At 39.7% G+C, this 16065-nt stretch overlaps 1 protein-coding gene across 1 annotated transcript; it reads left to right on the top strand.

Annotated features, from left to right (window-relative positions):
- The first annotated feature begins 15551 nt into the window (after positions 1–15551).
- Positions 15552–15953, top strand: LOC109004304 (60S ribosomal protein L6-1-like). Its single transcript, XM_035692757.1, has one exon. It carries the CDS (start codon positions 15552–15554, stop codon positions 15951–15953), a length of 402 nt encoding a protein of 133 aa, XP_035548650.1.
- Positions 15954–16065: the final 112 nt, after the last annotated feature.

Genomic DNA, 16065 nt, shown 5'->3' with positions numbered 1-16065 from the left:
TTTACACTAGGTGCTTGCAACAAGCGTTTTTCTTTTTGGATACCGATTGCATACCGATGGCCTACATGGAAAGTTTTTTCAGATATATTAAAAAAAAAAACATGAAACAACGCAAGAATAGAAAGAACATATTCGTGAAGGAACTACACAGCCCGCATTCATCTTGTTCAAATCTGATACGAATGCTACGTTTACACCTACCGCAACGCCACGCAGGAGCATGAGAGCTACCAGACCAAACGTGCAGTTAACCGACTATATTGCTTGAGATGGCAAGATGCATCTCGAATATCTTATTTCCATGCGGGTGGATATTTTCTTTCCTTGTTAGTTGTTTCGTTTCTTAAGCTAGATCATTTTATTTCCTTACTGGTATTCTTGCTATATTCAACCATTATTTCCTTTGATGTAAACGGCTTTATAACCCGTGGAACTTGTTGGAAGTTTTTATGCAAATTGTTATCAATAAAATCTTGGTCTTCTCAATACCGTGAATTGAGTAAAGGTCCCTCTGCACCGTGAGCAGAGGATCTTGGTGCAATTGTCTATCAAAATCTCTTGATCCTCAATGCATTCATCTTCTCCAAATATCTTCCTCAACGTATTCATTTCCCACAAATCTCTTGATCCTCAACGCCATTTATCTTCTCCAAATCTCTTCCTCAACGTATTCATCTCCCACAAATCTCTTGATCCTCAACGCCATTCATTTTCCCCAAATTTCTTCCTCAACGTAGGCATCTCTCCCAAATCTCTTTCTCAACGCCGACATCTCCTCTGCTCGCGACAGAGACGGGACGGCGACAGTCTCCTCTGAGAGCGACGGCGACGGACTCCTTTGTGTCAACGGTCTCAGGTACTCCATCCCCAATATCGAAATGACGGCAATGCCTCTTCCTTCCCTTCCATTATTTTCAAATTTTCTCTCCTATTTCTTTGATGGCTTTCATACGTCTTGAATGAATGAAAAAAAAAAAAAACCTTGTTGTGATGGGTTTATGTGATCAATGGCGTTGAGGATTTACCAAAATGTGCTAAATTTCCCGAAAACCAAACGTCTAGCACCAGAAAACTTGGAGTCATTCTGCTGCTATTGCCCTTCTCTGTTTAAGATTCCCCACCCCCTGTTTAAGATTCTAATCCATTTAGTTTTTTCCTTAAATTTCAAGTTTACTGAAAAACAATTTCACTTGCTATACTTTATACGTATATAGGCACGGACTATGGTACTGAAAGCTACGCTGTATATTCAAGTATTAATTTAACTAGAAACATGTACTGCATGGTTTGGTGAGGAAACTCAAACCATTTCTGTCCAATTCTTTCGGGTTGAATGTAATTAAGTTAGCATCTTATACCTTTTAATATTATAGCACAATATTATTCATGAATAATATCATTTAATTGAAAGTTATTGATCATGGCAGAATAAAACACGTGCAAGTGTACTGATCATCAGGTCAATTGGTTTTCGAGGAAAGAACAAGCTGCATGTTCATATCTAGCTAGGTTGTTCAGTTGATTTTTAGGCAATTTGTTAGTAGTGAATCAGCTGCAGATTTGGTCTTCAGTAATTATTAAGTTGTTCCTTAAATTTAGTGAGTGGGTTGTTAGATTATTCCGTAATTGTAGTAGTTGAATTGAGTCCGTTGGATTTTGCTTCTTAAGTGAGTGACTTGTGGATAGGGGTGATAAACGGTCCAGTCGGACCGAACGGACCGACCAGACCGAGACTTAGACCGGTCTGGTCCGGTTTACATTTTAGAGGACCAAAAACATTCGATCTGGTCCACGGTCCAGGATTTTTTCAGACCGGACCAGACAAAATGAAAAATTAAAAAGAAACAATATTTTATATATATTTTATTGTACAATTAACAATATAAATTTTTAAATATATTATTAATACTTGTTAATATTCTATAAATTAACAATATTTTATATATATCTTCATCTAACCTATCACTATTAACAATATAAAATTTTAAATATGCTATTAACACTTGTTAATATTCTATGAATTAATAAATATATAATATCAATTAGTTAATTATATAGTAATTATATAAATTAATAATATAATTTTCATCTAATTTATTATCATTGACCATATAAAATATTTTTTTATTGAGTTTGTTACATAATCCACATTAATAAGTTATTTAATTTAATTTAGTATTTTAAATAATTTTTTTTATTAATTATTTAAAAAAATAAAAAAAATAGGCCGGACCGACCGGACCGATAGTCGTCCCTTTGGGTGTTTGGTCCGGTTCGGTCCGGAAAAATGATGGACCGAAAATATTCGGCCCATCGCCGGACTGGACCGGACCGGACCGTTTGCAACCCTACTTGTGGATGTTGAATGGTTTTTGTTCCACTTCATCACTCTTTTCATGAATGTTGATTTTGTTACATGTGGATGAGTTTTTAACTATTATATTATGTTCACATATGCAACTTGGAGTGGATGAAACCCAGCCGGATATAACTTGTTCGGGACACAATTGTGGCTATAAGTCAATGTGCTTGGAGAAAATCTGGTTGATGATTATTGTACTGATGTATTGATGTTAGATCAGGAGGAATATTGTACTAATGTTAAATACTTCTTTTGGGATGAATGAAAAGTTGAGAAAAATATATTATTGCCATTTTAAGCATTTCTGTATTTGGAACATGTTGATATTTTTAGCTCTTTTTACTTGGAACATGTTGCAAGAGAAGTTTGTGGAATCAAGGACTTGAATGAAATTCTAAGTTTATGCCACTTAGTGCAGGAATTTGAAAAGTACATTTGTGTATGGTCTCTTTTTGCCATACAATTTGCCATGATTTGTCTATTTTTGCAGTCGAATCTCACATTTAAGGAGAGGTTTGGATTCAGAGATGGGTTGAGATGATTTGTGAATAGTAAAATAAAAGTTAAATTATTTATTATATTTGATGTGGGAATTTGGAAAAGTTGTTTTGGGATTTGAAAAAATTGAATTGTTTATTATATTTTATGTGGAAATTTGAGAAAGTTGTAATGATGAGATGAGATAAGTTGATGTGAGTTTTGAATCCAAACCTCATACCAAGAGTAGTGATGCGCATGCATCTTTTCAGAATAATCAATCTAAGACATCCATGACCAATGTAAAAATAATAAAATTATCTCACAAAGATCACACTTCCCAAATTTATACAATAAAATTATATACAAGAGTACTGATGCGCATTCATCGTTTACAAGTTCTAAGTTCACAACTAGTTGGTTGAGGTTATACACAACAAAGGCCACAAAAGTATATACAAAGTTCCATCCAATAATATAGTTTCATTGTAACCGTATGAAATACAATGAAATTAATATAAAAATAATCCAATAGACACGAAGAAGTGTGCATTCAAGCCGAATGTTTGTTTGTTGCATTTGAATATCAAGTTGGTCGTTATGGACTCCCAACTCCCTATTTACCATCACTTCCTCTCTTCTTCGAAGCTTTTCCTCATTCCTTAACAACACAATTTCTATCTTCACAAGTTCTTTTTATCTTTCCTCACTGTCTATTTGGCCATTTAAAATAGTTGCAGTGTGGTAATCCCTGATTATATACAAACAAACGACATGTATGTAAAATATCAAACTTTTGTAGAAACCCAAATGCACGTAAAAGTACGATTAAGAAGAGAAGATGAAGAAGCTGACGATGACATCTTAATGAAGAAGCGGACTTCAAAACAATGTACAGCCCATAAACAATGTCAACAAATCAACCAAAGAATACCAAAATTTTGCATAAGGCCACAAGTTTCTAATTCTATGCAGCCTTTCAATCAAGACAGATCCAAAGGGTGGCATTGAAATAGACAATCTCGTGGCCTTTCAAGTGAGTGACTTCAACCAAGCATTGAGGCTGTATAGACTAGGATGCCAGTCTCGATCAACGTGTTCAACAAATTGTAACCTGAGTTCCAGCAGATCACACAAGTTCTTTTTCTTAGTATAATTTAAAGAACCTTCTTCATTGCTTTTTTCTTCTTTTTTTTTTTTATTATTATTGAAGAGCCCCAAAATACTAAGCTTAGTTTTGCAGGAGCAAGAGTACAGCTTGAAAACCATAAATCTGCTTTGAGTACTAACCAGTAATTTTTTTTTATAAGTAATCAAAGATATATTAATAGAGGAGTTCCTCTTCGGAACAAACCGGCTGGTCTCATGGGATTAACATCCTCCAATTAGAATGAGACATGTAGGGTACTTCATAAAAGGTAAAATAAACCTTTTTCATATGATTATACCCTTGAAAGCCTTTCACTCGTGCACCTCATTGCCTTTAACGTAAGTGGACCTTGGAGAGTGCAGAAAAACCAGACGTCAAAGACCTATAGCAGGACAATAATGATCAACAAGCTGCATTGTTTATTCATTGATATAATACTTGAAGTAATCAACAAGTCAGAACTATAATTTGTAAATAGACGAGTCCGACAATTTAGTTACAAACCCCATAGAAAGCTCTAGGAGAAGAAAAGTGTTCAATTGGACCTAGATGTTCAAGAAGATTATCTATACAGATGTCCTCATCCTCCATATATGGTTTTGGTCCAATCTCCGAACAGCTTCCAGAGCAAAAAATACGTTCAAACATGGTATTTCCATCTAATGGTGACTTTGTATTCTCTAGGTTTGGTCAGGGTGGAAGATGAAGGGGGCACCGAAAATGGATGCTTGTTTTCTTTGGGTCAGTCCGTCACTTGTTTTGGTCAGTGTGGAAGACGAATGGGGTACCGAAAATGGAAGCTTGTTTTCTCTGGGTTTGTCTCTGGGTTTGGTCTATATGGAAGATGATGAGGGGCATGGGACTTGCGGAAGTGTTTTGATCTTATGTAGAATGGGTGCGGGATATGTAAATTGAAAGACTTACGTGGAGGCCTATTATTGGAGGGTTGTTATTTGGGATTAGACAGTTCAACCGGCTTGAAGGTACTCTCTTAATAGAGATAGGCAAAACCCAAATACGCAAGATGATATACAAGAGATAAGACTATCTAGGTCGAAGTAAGGAAAACTAGTAAGTCATGAAAATTCAGGCCATTACTAACCAGTAATTTTAGAAATTGATAAGTGAGATTAATAGCAAACCAAAAACGTTTGCTAACCTATGCTTCCTATCACTAGTTTAAAAACAAAAAAACCCCCCCCCCCCCCAACCTACTATATTCTATTACAGTAATCTAAAAAGTAAACAAATCCACAGAACAAGATGCATTTTGTAAATTAGATTAAAAAATGTCAACCATCAGCTGCAATGCATCACAAAACAAGAGGTTGGGGTTGGTTCAGAATGCAACAAATAAACATCAACATAATGCAGACCCACAGAACCAAATACGTGATTAGGAAAGAACACATCAAATCTTATATAACAAATTTCATTTTCGTAATGCTTACCATTTGTTCTCTTTGAATTAAATACCAGTCCCAAGGATCTAAAAGCCATACCTACATGAATTTAACTCAAGCATGTTTATGCATGGTGATAAGTTTAGCTACATTTATTTATTTTTTCATTTATTCCCGACCCTTTGAAAAGTAAATTGAATGTGTAATGTCTTTTGTAAGCATAAAATTCTCAACATGCAGGGGAAATAACTAGTACTTGGATATAAACATGGAGACATCAATAATAACAGTTACCAAGCCACCCATCAACCTAAACACATAAACAACCAATAATGAAACGATATTTTATATAGCATGAAGGGTTGTTGTTACCAAAGAGTTACTACTACTTTCCAAATTTATGTATAAATCACAATTAATAATTGTTTGGTTGGGTAGATCTCTTCAAAGATGGAACCAACCTCCCTCACATCAACTTAGTTACTTATATCTCCAAACAAATTTTTTTTTATTATTATTATTATAATTCTTTTTTGTTTTAGTAAACTCTGCAACCAAAATTAATGTTGATAAAAAACTGGTAGTCTTAGTTATGATTTGTACTTTCCATTTCCAGTGACACAAATATTAACCAATAGTATTTCAAAAGATTGAGTATGTTTTCCTCTCTTCCTGATTATATCCATATAGCACCCACATCTTTATAAGCAGTACAATGAATTCTTGTGTTTTCATTGTAAGACATGCAATAAAAAATTTTCAATCTAATTATCTATCTTAGGTTTACGAAAGACCTGGTACGAGTCTCTACTTCTGAAGAATTTTTCTCCAAAATCCACTAGTTCCCTTTTTCTTCTCCCTCTCCAGTTAAACTTCAGAACTTGGTTTTCAAATCAATCCCTAAACTCCTATTTTGTTAATGATACTTTTGTTTAAAATCTAAGGTTACTAAAGGGTTTTCCTTTAGAATTCCAAGAATAATTAATCCTAATAAAAACATGTTTTCAAAACTCATTTTTTAGTATAGAAGACCAAAGTTGTTTCAATTAGTTATCTGCATAATTATTTGCTACAGAGAGAGAGAGAGAGAGAGAGAGAGAGAGATACCGGTGGTAGCAGCTATGTTCGCGAGGAAGAGGCACAACGAAGGCACGCGGAGCTTCATTAGGGCTTGTGTTGAATAAGATGTCAAACAATTAGATCCTTACTCATGTCAAAATGAATTAAAGCCTGCTGCCAAGAATCAAGACTCTGGGTAATTATATTACTTTAAGGTGAAGGGCTGCAGGGTCATTTTATCTTTGTACTCTATACAAGTGTATAAATGTGAGGCTCTGTAATTGTTTTAAGGCATGATATAGAGAGAAGAATACAGGAGTGCAAGGAAAAGAAAAGACTCAACAGATAGTCTTTGTGAGAAAGAATTTGTGAGGTTGTGAACTTGTATACAAATTGTATTGTTCATCTTGATAAATAAGAGATAAAGCTCCTAGTTGTTCTTGTCGTGGATGTAGATCAATAGGATCGAACCACGTAATTCTTTTGTGTTCTTATGTACTTTACTTTATGTTTTATCTTGTTTATTTCTTGTGGCATTCTTGGCAAACTTGGACAAAAGAAATTCAGCTCTTGTAGCGAGACAAAGGTGACAGAATTGTAACAACTTGGACCAAAAAATTGGGGGGGGGGGGGTGTTAAACAAAAAATGGGAGCTTTTAGGTGGAAGAGAGAAAAGAATTGACGGCCAGTATGTGAACCCACGCGGAGAAGAGAAGTAGAGAAGGCACACTTGAGAAGATGGCGGAACAATGCAGAGAAGGCATGCACACCGATGGGCAAACTAGAGAAGAAAGAGGGCACGAAGAGAAGATTGTCAAAACTGTGTGTTTTGTCTCTATTTTCATTTCACTTTAGATCCCGCCCAAAACCTTCAGCTCATTCATTTACAAACAAAAACGGTTCGTTTCATTTAATTAATCCATGTCAGCACTTGGAAGTGCACGTAATCTTGCTTGACTTAAGAGTTTTACATATTTAAACTCTATGTCTCACACACCCATATCCCGATAAGGTTTAGAATAGCTCAACACTTATCACCTAATTGATGAGTCACGGTGGGATAAAATTAACTCCAATGAAATAAGATAAACTCTAAATATAATCACAGTGAGACACAAAGTATCTAGATTTCTTGATAGTCAGTAGTCTATAAATAGTACTGAGGGATTAAGGGTTTTTACCTACAACATCATTGTGCCTAGCCATTAGAAGACACTTGTGAGGCTATGTTGCTAGGGTGATCTTCCTCTCATAGTCAGGTCAGATTCTTCATCAAATGTGATTGAAAAATGCACGTCTTTTAACTGTTATTATTTTATTATCGTGGATCATAAAAAATCAAAAATTCAATTATTAATATTCATGTTAAAATATTTAACATGGACACTCACATGGACATGGCGGCTAACTTGTTTCGTTTATGGTTTTTTGTTGGTATAGATATCATTATTCATGACTTTGGTTTGGTTGGTTTTTATTGAACCTTTTTTAGTGCCTAATTATTTCACCAACTATGTGATTATGTTTGGGAGGTCGAAAATGGAGGGGGTGATGTTCTCGTTTTGGTACAAGATGTTCGATCCTTCCCTGTTTTGGTTATTTTTTTTCTATTTCAACACATACTCGATCGTATTGCTACATGGATCGACTAGGTTCCATTTGGATTGAAAAACTCATCTCAGTTTATCTCATCTCATCTTATAATTACAACTTTATCAAATTCTCACACAGAATACAATAAATAATTCAATTTTTTCAAATCTCAATTCAACTTTTTTAAATTCCAAAATAATAATAATAATTTAGTATTATTTTATTTAACTTTTAATTTTCATTTAAAATCATCTCATCTCATCTCATTATCTAAACAGGGCTACGTTTGTTCAATGATGGAATTTACCATTGGCAAAGCAAAAGGCACCTGCAATCTTTGAAATCATTTTTCTCATAACCTGGAATGGAAAATATGACCAATTATCACGGGGCTTCACAAATCATCCCCTCCCATTTCAATTTATAGTTATAGATTCATACAACGGTCAATTCCATTACAAAATCCTTGATAGGGGAATGCGTCTTTGTTATGGACATAAGCTCATTTTCTCCTCTGGTAGCATCCTTTTAATCCTTTATGCCCTTGGCCCACCTTTTTTGTTGCCCTCGCATTAGGCGCATGAGAGCACACGTTGTTATAGGCGCGCGTGGCTCTTATACACTACCTCGTTTGACACTCTTGTTTCTTATTATAAGATTGGGCAAAACTTACGGGCTTAAATATCTTGGGCTTCGTATTTGAGTCTAATAAATGCCCTTTCGATCCAATTGTGCATTTTGTTAGGCCTCCTAGAATCAAGTTCAAGAGTTTTCCTTAAAAAAATTTAAAAAAAAACCCAAATCACACAAATTAGTTATTGCTTTTTTTGGGGTTGCAATAGAAGTCTTAAAAACTCTTTAATAGAAAAATTGAGCTATTTAGGTGTTACATATTAAAGCATTTTCTAAACTCAAATAAGCTAAAAAGTATATTTGAGGAAATTGCAGTACATCATCTCTAATACTCTGGAGTCCTGGACCTTTGTAAGTACGTCATCTTGGACACTCCAATCTATGTACGCACTACATCCATCACCTCAATTATCTCTGCGTGGTGCTCTGCACACACTATTTCTACAACCTCCTCATGAGTAGCAATGCGTGTTGCCTCTTGTGTAGAGGCCTCATCTGATACTCCATGTCGGCCTATTGAGTGTCCATCTCCCTGAATCTCTAGCTGTCTCCATAGGGGAGCATGAGGCATCTTGAGTGTCCCTTGCTGTGTGACAATGTGGAGCAATTGATCAGCTTAATTGGCTCCCGAATATGCTCACCAACATCTGCTTGGACTCTCGTGGCTAACAAAATTTGTGTGATTAGGACCCTAAGGGCAAGATATCAGTCATAATATAGTGAGCCTCTAGTCGAATCTTAGTAAATATATAACTCACTACGTTGATAGGCTCCCCATGAGTACGCGTATCATAAACCGTGCCCTATTCATGCTAGCCTCAGTCTTGTGATGCTGAGAATCGATATTGTTGGTGATGATTAAGTTCATTATCTTGAAACAACTTTGATAAATCAACTTGTTTGATGCTTTTCATCCCATCATAGAAAGGATCCTCTGGATTCACAAAAAGCTATTGAACCTCATGATAAGAAGGCCATCTAGATGTAGACTCCCTCCAACAAGTGTCATTGTCCTCAGCTGTCTCCCCACCCCTCTCAGCTGAAGAATTCCTAGGCATCACGTTCAGATATGCAGTGGGCAGTTAAAGGATACCAAGGAACTTAGCAACTGCAACCACTAAAAATGACACAGATACACCCAAAACAGAGATAATGTATGCCTGATCATCTCAACTGGCACCAACAAGCTCTCTAAAATACTCAGATACAATGTCGATGTAGGCGACAATATTGGTTGTCCCGTCATCCTTCTGTTCAGAATGATACTCAACAACAAAAGGGTAGAGCACTACTTCAATAAAAGAGTCAGACCCAAGACATGCAAGATAGGCGACTTGGTTCTAAGAGAAAGTGGGGTCACCATGAAGGAAGATGACAAGCTCGGCCCCCGATGGGAAGGACCATATGTGGTAATTACCAACCACAGACCATTATGCCCTTTTTGTAGTTTGAAATGACAATGGTCTAGAACAGACACCTTTATTTATTACGGAAAAGAAGCACGAGCTTAATGATAGAGTTTTGACAAATACTCAAGAAAAGAGAAGAATTCACCATGCGTGAGAGTGAAGTTGCTTAGGGGCCAACTTTAGAAGATCAAGAACAATGCTTATTGGGTGACACAAAAGGGAATCTTAAACTGTGCGTGATCATAGACAGGTAGAGCACCTTTTCTACAAACCCTTCTTCACCAAAGCACCAAGACAAGCAAGTTTGAGGAGTACCGAATTTGGAATTTTATAGGAGTTGCGTAGATCCAACAAATCCTTAGAGGTGATGGTGGAACGCCACCCGAAGCCTTCAAAACGAGGAATGTCATAAAGGAAGACTCTGGAATAGAAGGAGACTGGCCATGAATAGGGGTCTGAGATGCATTTCGCTGGGCCATTGTTATAATGAAAGAGCAGAGGAGACAGAGAAAAGAAAGGGGGTTGCAAGTTAAGAATCACGAGACAAGATAGGTCGGAACTGTGGGAACTCAAGAATACGAAAGGGATGGGGAAAAATTGGAGGGAAGGTGAAAGGATGAGAAGGGGAGAAGAATCGAAGAAAGGTAATGGATGCGGATCATCATCACCTGACTAAATGAGGTGACGAGAAGAGAATATGGTGATGGTTATAGGATAACGTACACATGTTTTTTTATATTTAAAATTTCAGCCCCTTGGTAAGTGGAAAACGAAGAGTGAGGTGATTAATGGGCTAGCCTGGGTAGCCCATGGGTCTCCAATCCCTTCTTTAAGTAAAGCGATATATATATATATATATGTGTAAAAAAAAAAAAAAAAAAATTCTTTATTATGAAAATCTCCACATGTATACATGAGAAGAATTAGTGGGACAATTGGAGAAATCAATATTGGTCTTGCCCATGCTAGGGGCCCAAGGCCCATATTTCGAAAAGGATAGTCGTTCAAACAAGTTGTGAACTTAAATATAATTTCTTAATATAATTTTGATTTGAAATTTATAAAAGTTGTATTGATTTTTTTGTTTAAATAATGATTTGATGAAAAAAGCTAAAAACTTAAAATAAAAAATTATTTGCATTTTAATAATGTTTGGAAAGAAAATTATTAGAAGTTTTGATAATTATGAGAATTATCCTAATAAATTTATGTTAAAATGATTATTTTCTATCAAAGTTATTATATTCTTGTCATAAATAATTCGTCATAAATATTTTTTTTGGGTAGTGAAAACTAACCTTTGTGATCAGTTATTTACGGTAAATATACCATTTGCAATGAAAATGATGCAGTAGTAATGAAAACTAGTGTGTTGCTGATTATTATACCTGTTTATTTCTTTATATAGACTTGAGGGTAGTACTTTAAGACTATATGTTATACCTCTTATCTCAATTAAGCTGCATTAATTTTATATGAAACACTATATATTTTGGACTCACGTATGCAGGGTCAACAAGGCTATATGGCTCTTAAATTAGATACGAGCAAGGGTTATTATAGAGTGGAGTGAGGCTTTCTTGAAGCAATTATGAGCATATTAGGTTTTGACCCAAGATGGATTTCACTTCTAATGGAATGCATCACCTCAATATCTTATTCTTTTTTTATCAATGGTAACAGCTAGTGGAAGACTGAGCTCCTATTGCCTAAAGGATCACGAATGCCGCGAGCTCCCTTACCCGTCGAATGCGGAACACTTGAAGAAATATTTCGTGTAAAAGCATTTCTTTTCCTTGTAATCAGAAGCTTCAAGCAATTTTTCTTCCACTTTGTCTCTACCTGCCTTCGTTATTGCACACACCTCTCCAACCCAAAAGGCTGAGTCCCTTGACTCGCCACAATAAGAGACTAGGGCTAGGGCCGCGGAGCCCCACCCATATACACCCTAGCATGAGCACAAGTTCCTTGACATGTTGGCCTTCATGCAAAAGTTGAGTCCCTCGACTCACCACGATGAGAGGTTAGGGCCAGGGCCGCTAGGCCTTACCCATACACAACCTAGCCTGAGCACAAGTCCCTTGACTTGTTGGCTTTCGTGCAAAGTCGAGTCCCTCAACTCGCCATGATGAGAGATTAGGGCTAGGGCCATCGAGCCCTGCCCATACGCAATCTAGCCTGAGCACAAGTCCCCTGATTTGCTAGGGACACAGAGCCCTGCCCATACACAACCTAGCCTGAGTACAAGTCCTTTGACTTGTAAGCCTTCGTGAAAAAGTCAAGTCCCTCGACTTGCCACGATGAGAGGTTAGGGCTAGGGCAACCAAGCCTTACCCATACACAACCTAGCCTAAGCACAAGTCCCTTGACTTGTTGGCCTTCGTTCAAAAGTCGAGTCCCTCGACTCGCCACAATGAGAGGTTGGGGCTAGGGTCACCGAGCCTTGCCCACGCACAACCTAGCATGAGCACAAGTCCCTTGATGTGTTGGCCTTCATGCAAACGTCGAGCCCTTCGACTCGCCACAAAGAGAGGTCAAGGTTAGGACCACCGAGCTCTGAGCACAAGTCTCTTGACTTGTTGGCCTTCATGCAAAAGCCGAATTCCTTAACTCGCCACAATGAGAGGTTAGGGCTAGGGCCACCAAGCCTGCCCATATACAACCTAGCCTGAGCACCAGTCCATTGACTTGTGGCCTTCCTGCAAAAGCTAAGTCCCTCGACTCGTCACGATGAGAGGTTAGGGTCAATGTCGTTAAGCCCTGCCCATACACAACCTAGCCTGAGCACAAGTTCCATGACTTATTAGCCTTCGTGTTACAAATCAAGCCCGAGTTGGATGAACATTTTATTGAAAAGAATGACAGGGAAAACAAAAGAGTGCGACTCGAAAAATAGAGAATTCTCGTTAAAATTGTGAAAATACAAGAAAAGCTCTTCAGTCAAGAAAAGTACATATACAGAAAGAGAGAAAGAAAATCAGGGAGGAAATGGAGCTTAGGCGAAGGCTAGCAGCATTTGGTCCTTACCCAAGGGTCGCATGAATTTGTAAGCAAAGAGGTTGGGCCCCAAGGATAGAAGGTTGACCCCCCTTGGATCGGCTGTGGGGTTAGCCACTATGTGGTCCCCATGCGCTCTAGACCTTCCTTGTGATCGTAGCCCCAAGCCTCGTCCCAAACAACAAGAGCCTAGGGAAGCTAGGACTCGAGGGTCTCAACATCGGCTTCAAGGGAGTGAGCCCGATCCCAAAGTCGATTGCCAATGACCCTCGGCCTTCTCGCCAAGCGGATAAGCCCGAAATACTTGTGGAGCAGTCGGGAGTGCTTCGCTGCGACTGAGGTCTTCTCCCTCAGCAGTCACTTCCCTAACCTCTTTGAACTCCTCAGCCTCATCGCCGCCCGCCGTAGCTTCTTGCCAGCATCCTGCAATCAAACTTCCAAGTCCTAAACATCGTCAAGGGCCCGAGTCTTCTCTTCAAGGAGAATCTCAAATCCACTATGAGCCTCAATGAGCTCTTCCTTGGCCGACTAACAGCCTAAGCAACTCAGACTTAAGCCTAAACAACTCGACAATCTTGAGCCTAAGCAACTCAGCCTTCCCATCTAACAGCCAGCAAAGGTTATTATTCTCCTGGCGCAGAGTCCAATTGGCCCGCTCCAACTTGACGACGTCAGAGACGATGGAGTCGCGCTTAAGGGAAGAAGGCATTTAAAGAGAATGACTTGAACGCAAAAGCTCAAGGGAAGAAGGCATACCTAAGCAAACATAGGCCTCAGCTTTCGAGCCTCATTCTCCACAGTCTCGGCCTAGGCCTCTGCAAATCTAGACTCCATCTCCGACTGACCATGCCCCTTGGGCTAGAAGGCGCCACGACCATTGGAATCAGAGCCAGCCAGGGCCCCATGGAGTCGACGATGAAGGTGGACGTCCCTGCACCCCCATCCCTTAACCGACAAAGGGGTATCCTCTGGCAACTGGTCCCCATGGGAGGAAATAGCCTCCTCATCGTCTCCCATCTCGGGCCTCCCTTGCGCAGCGGCCTCCTCCTGAACACTCCCGGATCCCCTCGGAGTGTCTCCTGGATTCGGGACAGCCACTTCCTCATGGGCAGAAGACGTCGAAGAAGAGATGTCCTCGATGGTAACCTGCTCCACCAGAACAGGAGAGCCCCCCGGTGGTTGGGAATCAACTGGCCCCTGCGAGGAGAGAGGTGGCGGTGGGTCGTCCGAAACCAAATATGAGCCCACGTCAAGCTCAAAAGAGGCCCCCAACAATGGTGAAGGAATGGACACTCGCTCATTGGTGTGGTCGGAAACCCCGAGAGGACTCGGAGTGACGGGAGGCGTCGGCGGAGGAGGAGTTGGCTCCTTAGTTGAGGATTTGGAAAAAGCAGCCTCTACCCAGTCCAACATCTCCTCAAACCGGGTTAGGCCCCAGGCATGAGTGGCCTCTACCTGAGCCAGCGTCTCTTCAGAAGTGGGCAAGGGCTGGCGAGGCGCGGGATGAGCTAGCCTTGAAGAAAAGGGAGCCGATGGCGATGTCTTCCTCCTCATCTTCTTCCTCCATGCCCCTATGCGGGAAGACTGGAGGGGCCACAGACATTGTGTCAATCTGACTAGAGGAGCCGACCTGGTCTCAAGAAGGCCTCGAGCCAAAGGTACCCTGCGAGAACGTTGGAGGAGTCGGAGGACTGGCACTACCGAAAGTGCTTGGAGGAACAGTTAGATATGTGGGGTGTGAGGCAATACCGAAGGCACTGAAGGGCGACCCCACTGGCGGACAGAAGGAGCACTCAGCAAAAGTGTAAATAACTGAGAATTCATTACCCCAAACCACGGAATATTTCCGTTGTTCTTTGCAATATATGGATGCACCTCGTCTGTGAAATTTGGCCTGATAATATGTCTCACAAGCTCACATAAGGCCTTCATCACCCTTCTCACATATTTATTAATTGTTTGGGTCGAATGTTGAAATCGATCACCAAAAATTCGTTGGGCCTATGCGTGGCGCACAATTAGGCAAAACATCGCGCGATTGTGTGTATCTCGCCTAAGGGTGGATTCCTCCGATTCGTATCCACCCTTGGTCTCCGATCACAGGGTTCCTGCAACCTCATTCTTCTTGTGGATTCTCATCGCCTAGGGCTCTCACTCCGTCGAGTTTTGTGTTCGAATTTTCGGTTGCTATCACACCGTGAGGTAGGCCTGTGCAGAAAAACCAAATGTCTGATCCACTCAAATGATCCGACCCGACCCACCCGATAAAAAACGGTTTAAATAAGCTTTCAGATTGAACTCGATAAACACCAATTTCAACCTACTAACGTTTAAAAGAAAAACTCATTTAAGCTTTTTCATATCAACCCTAGCTGCTAGCCCGTCCCACTCCATTTTTCATCTCATCGCCTCTGTTTCCTGTTGCCTTCATTCCCCTTTGTTTGTCATTGACTAACATTTAAAGGGTGATGAACCATTCAAGAGACTCAGAGAGCCTCTGGGCGCCGAGGCAGAGAACCCCAAAGGCGAGCAAGAACCCTGATCTGGTTCATGGTATCGGCAAATACTCAAGATCAAAGATGTACCACAAGAGGGGCCTCTGGGCCATCAAGGCCAAAAACGGTGGCGTCTTTCCTGGCCACGGCGCCAAACCCAAGACAACCCTTCCTGCAGATAAGGCCCCCCCCCCCAAGTTCTATCATGTGGATGATGTCAAGAAGCCCCTCTTCAACAAGCAGAAACCCAATACCACTAAGCTCAGGGCTAGTATTACTCTGGGTACCGTGTTAATCATACTTGTTGGGAGGTTCATGGGAAAGAGAGTTTTTTTCCTCAAGCAGCTTCCAACTGGATTGCTTTTGGTCCACTAAGCTCAGAGTGATCGTTTTGGTTGGCTTCGAGTTCAAGGATTACCTAGAAAGGAAAATGTGGGCTAGGTAGAATGACTAGACGAGGGTGCTTTAAGTTGGGAGGAAGATGCCC

This window comes from Juglans regia, chromosome 8, assembly GCF_001411555.2.
Source record: "Juglans regia cultivar Chandler chromosome 8, Walnut 2.0, whole genome shotgun sequence".
Classification (NCBI taxonomy): Eukaryota; Viridiplantae; Streptophyta; class Magnoliopsida; order Fagales; family Juglandaceae; genus Juglans; species Juglans regia.
The sequence above is the reverse complement of the archived record's forward strand: the minus strand, read 5'-3'. Positions and strand labels throughout refer to the sequence as shown.

Excerpts from the sequence above, each read along its gene's own strand:
- LOC109004304 (XM_035692757.1), top strand. The coding sequence starts at position 15,552 with ATGAACCATTCAAGAGACTCAGAGAGCCTCTGGGCGCCGAGGCAGAGA.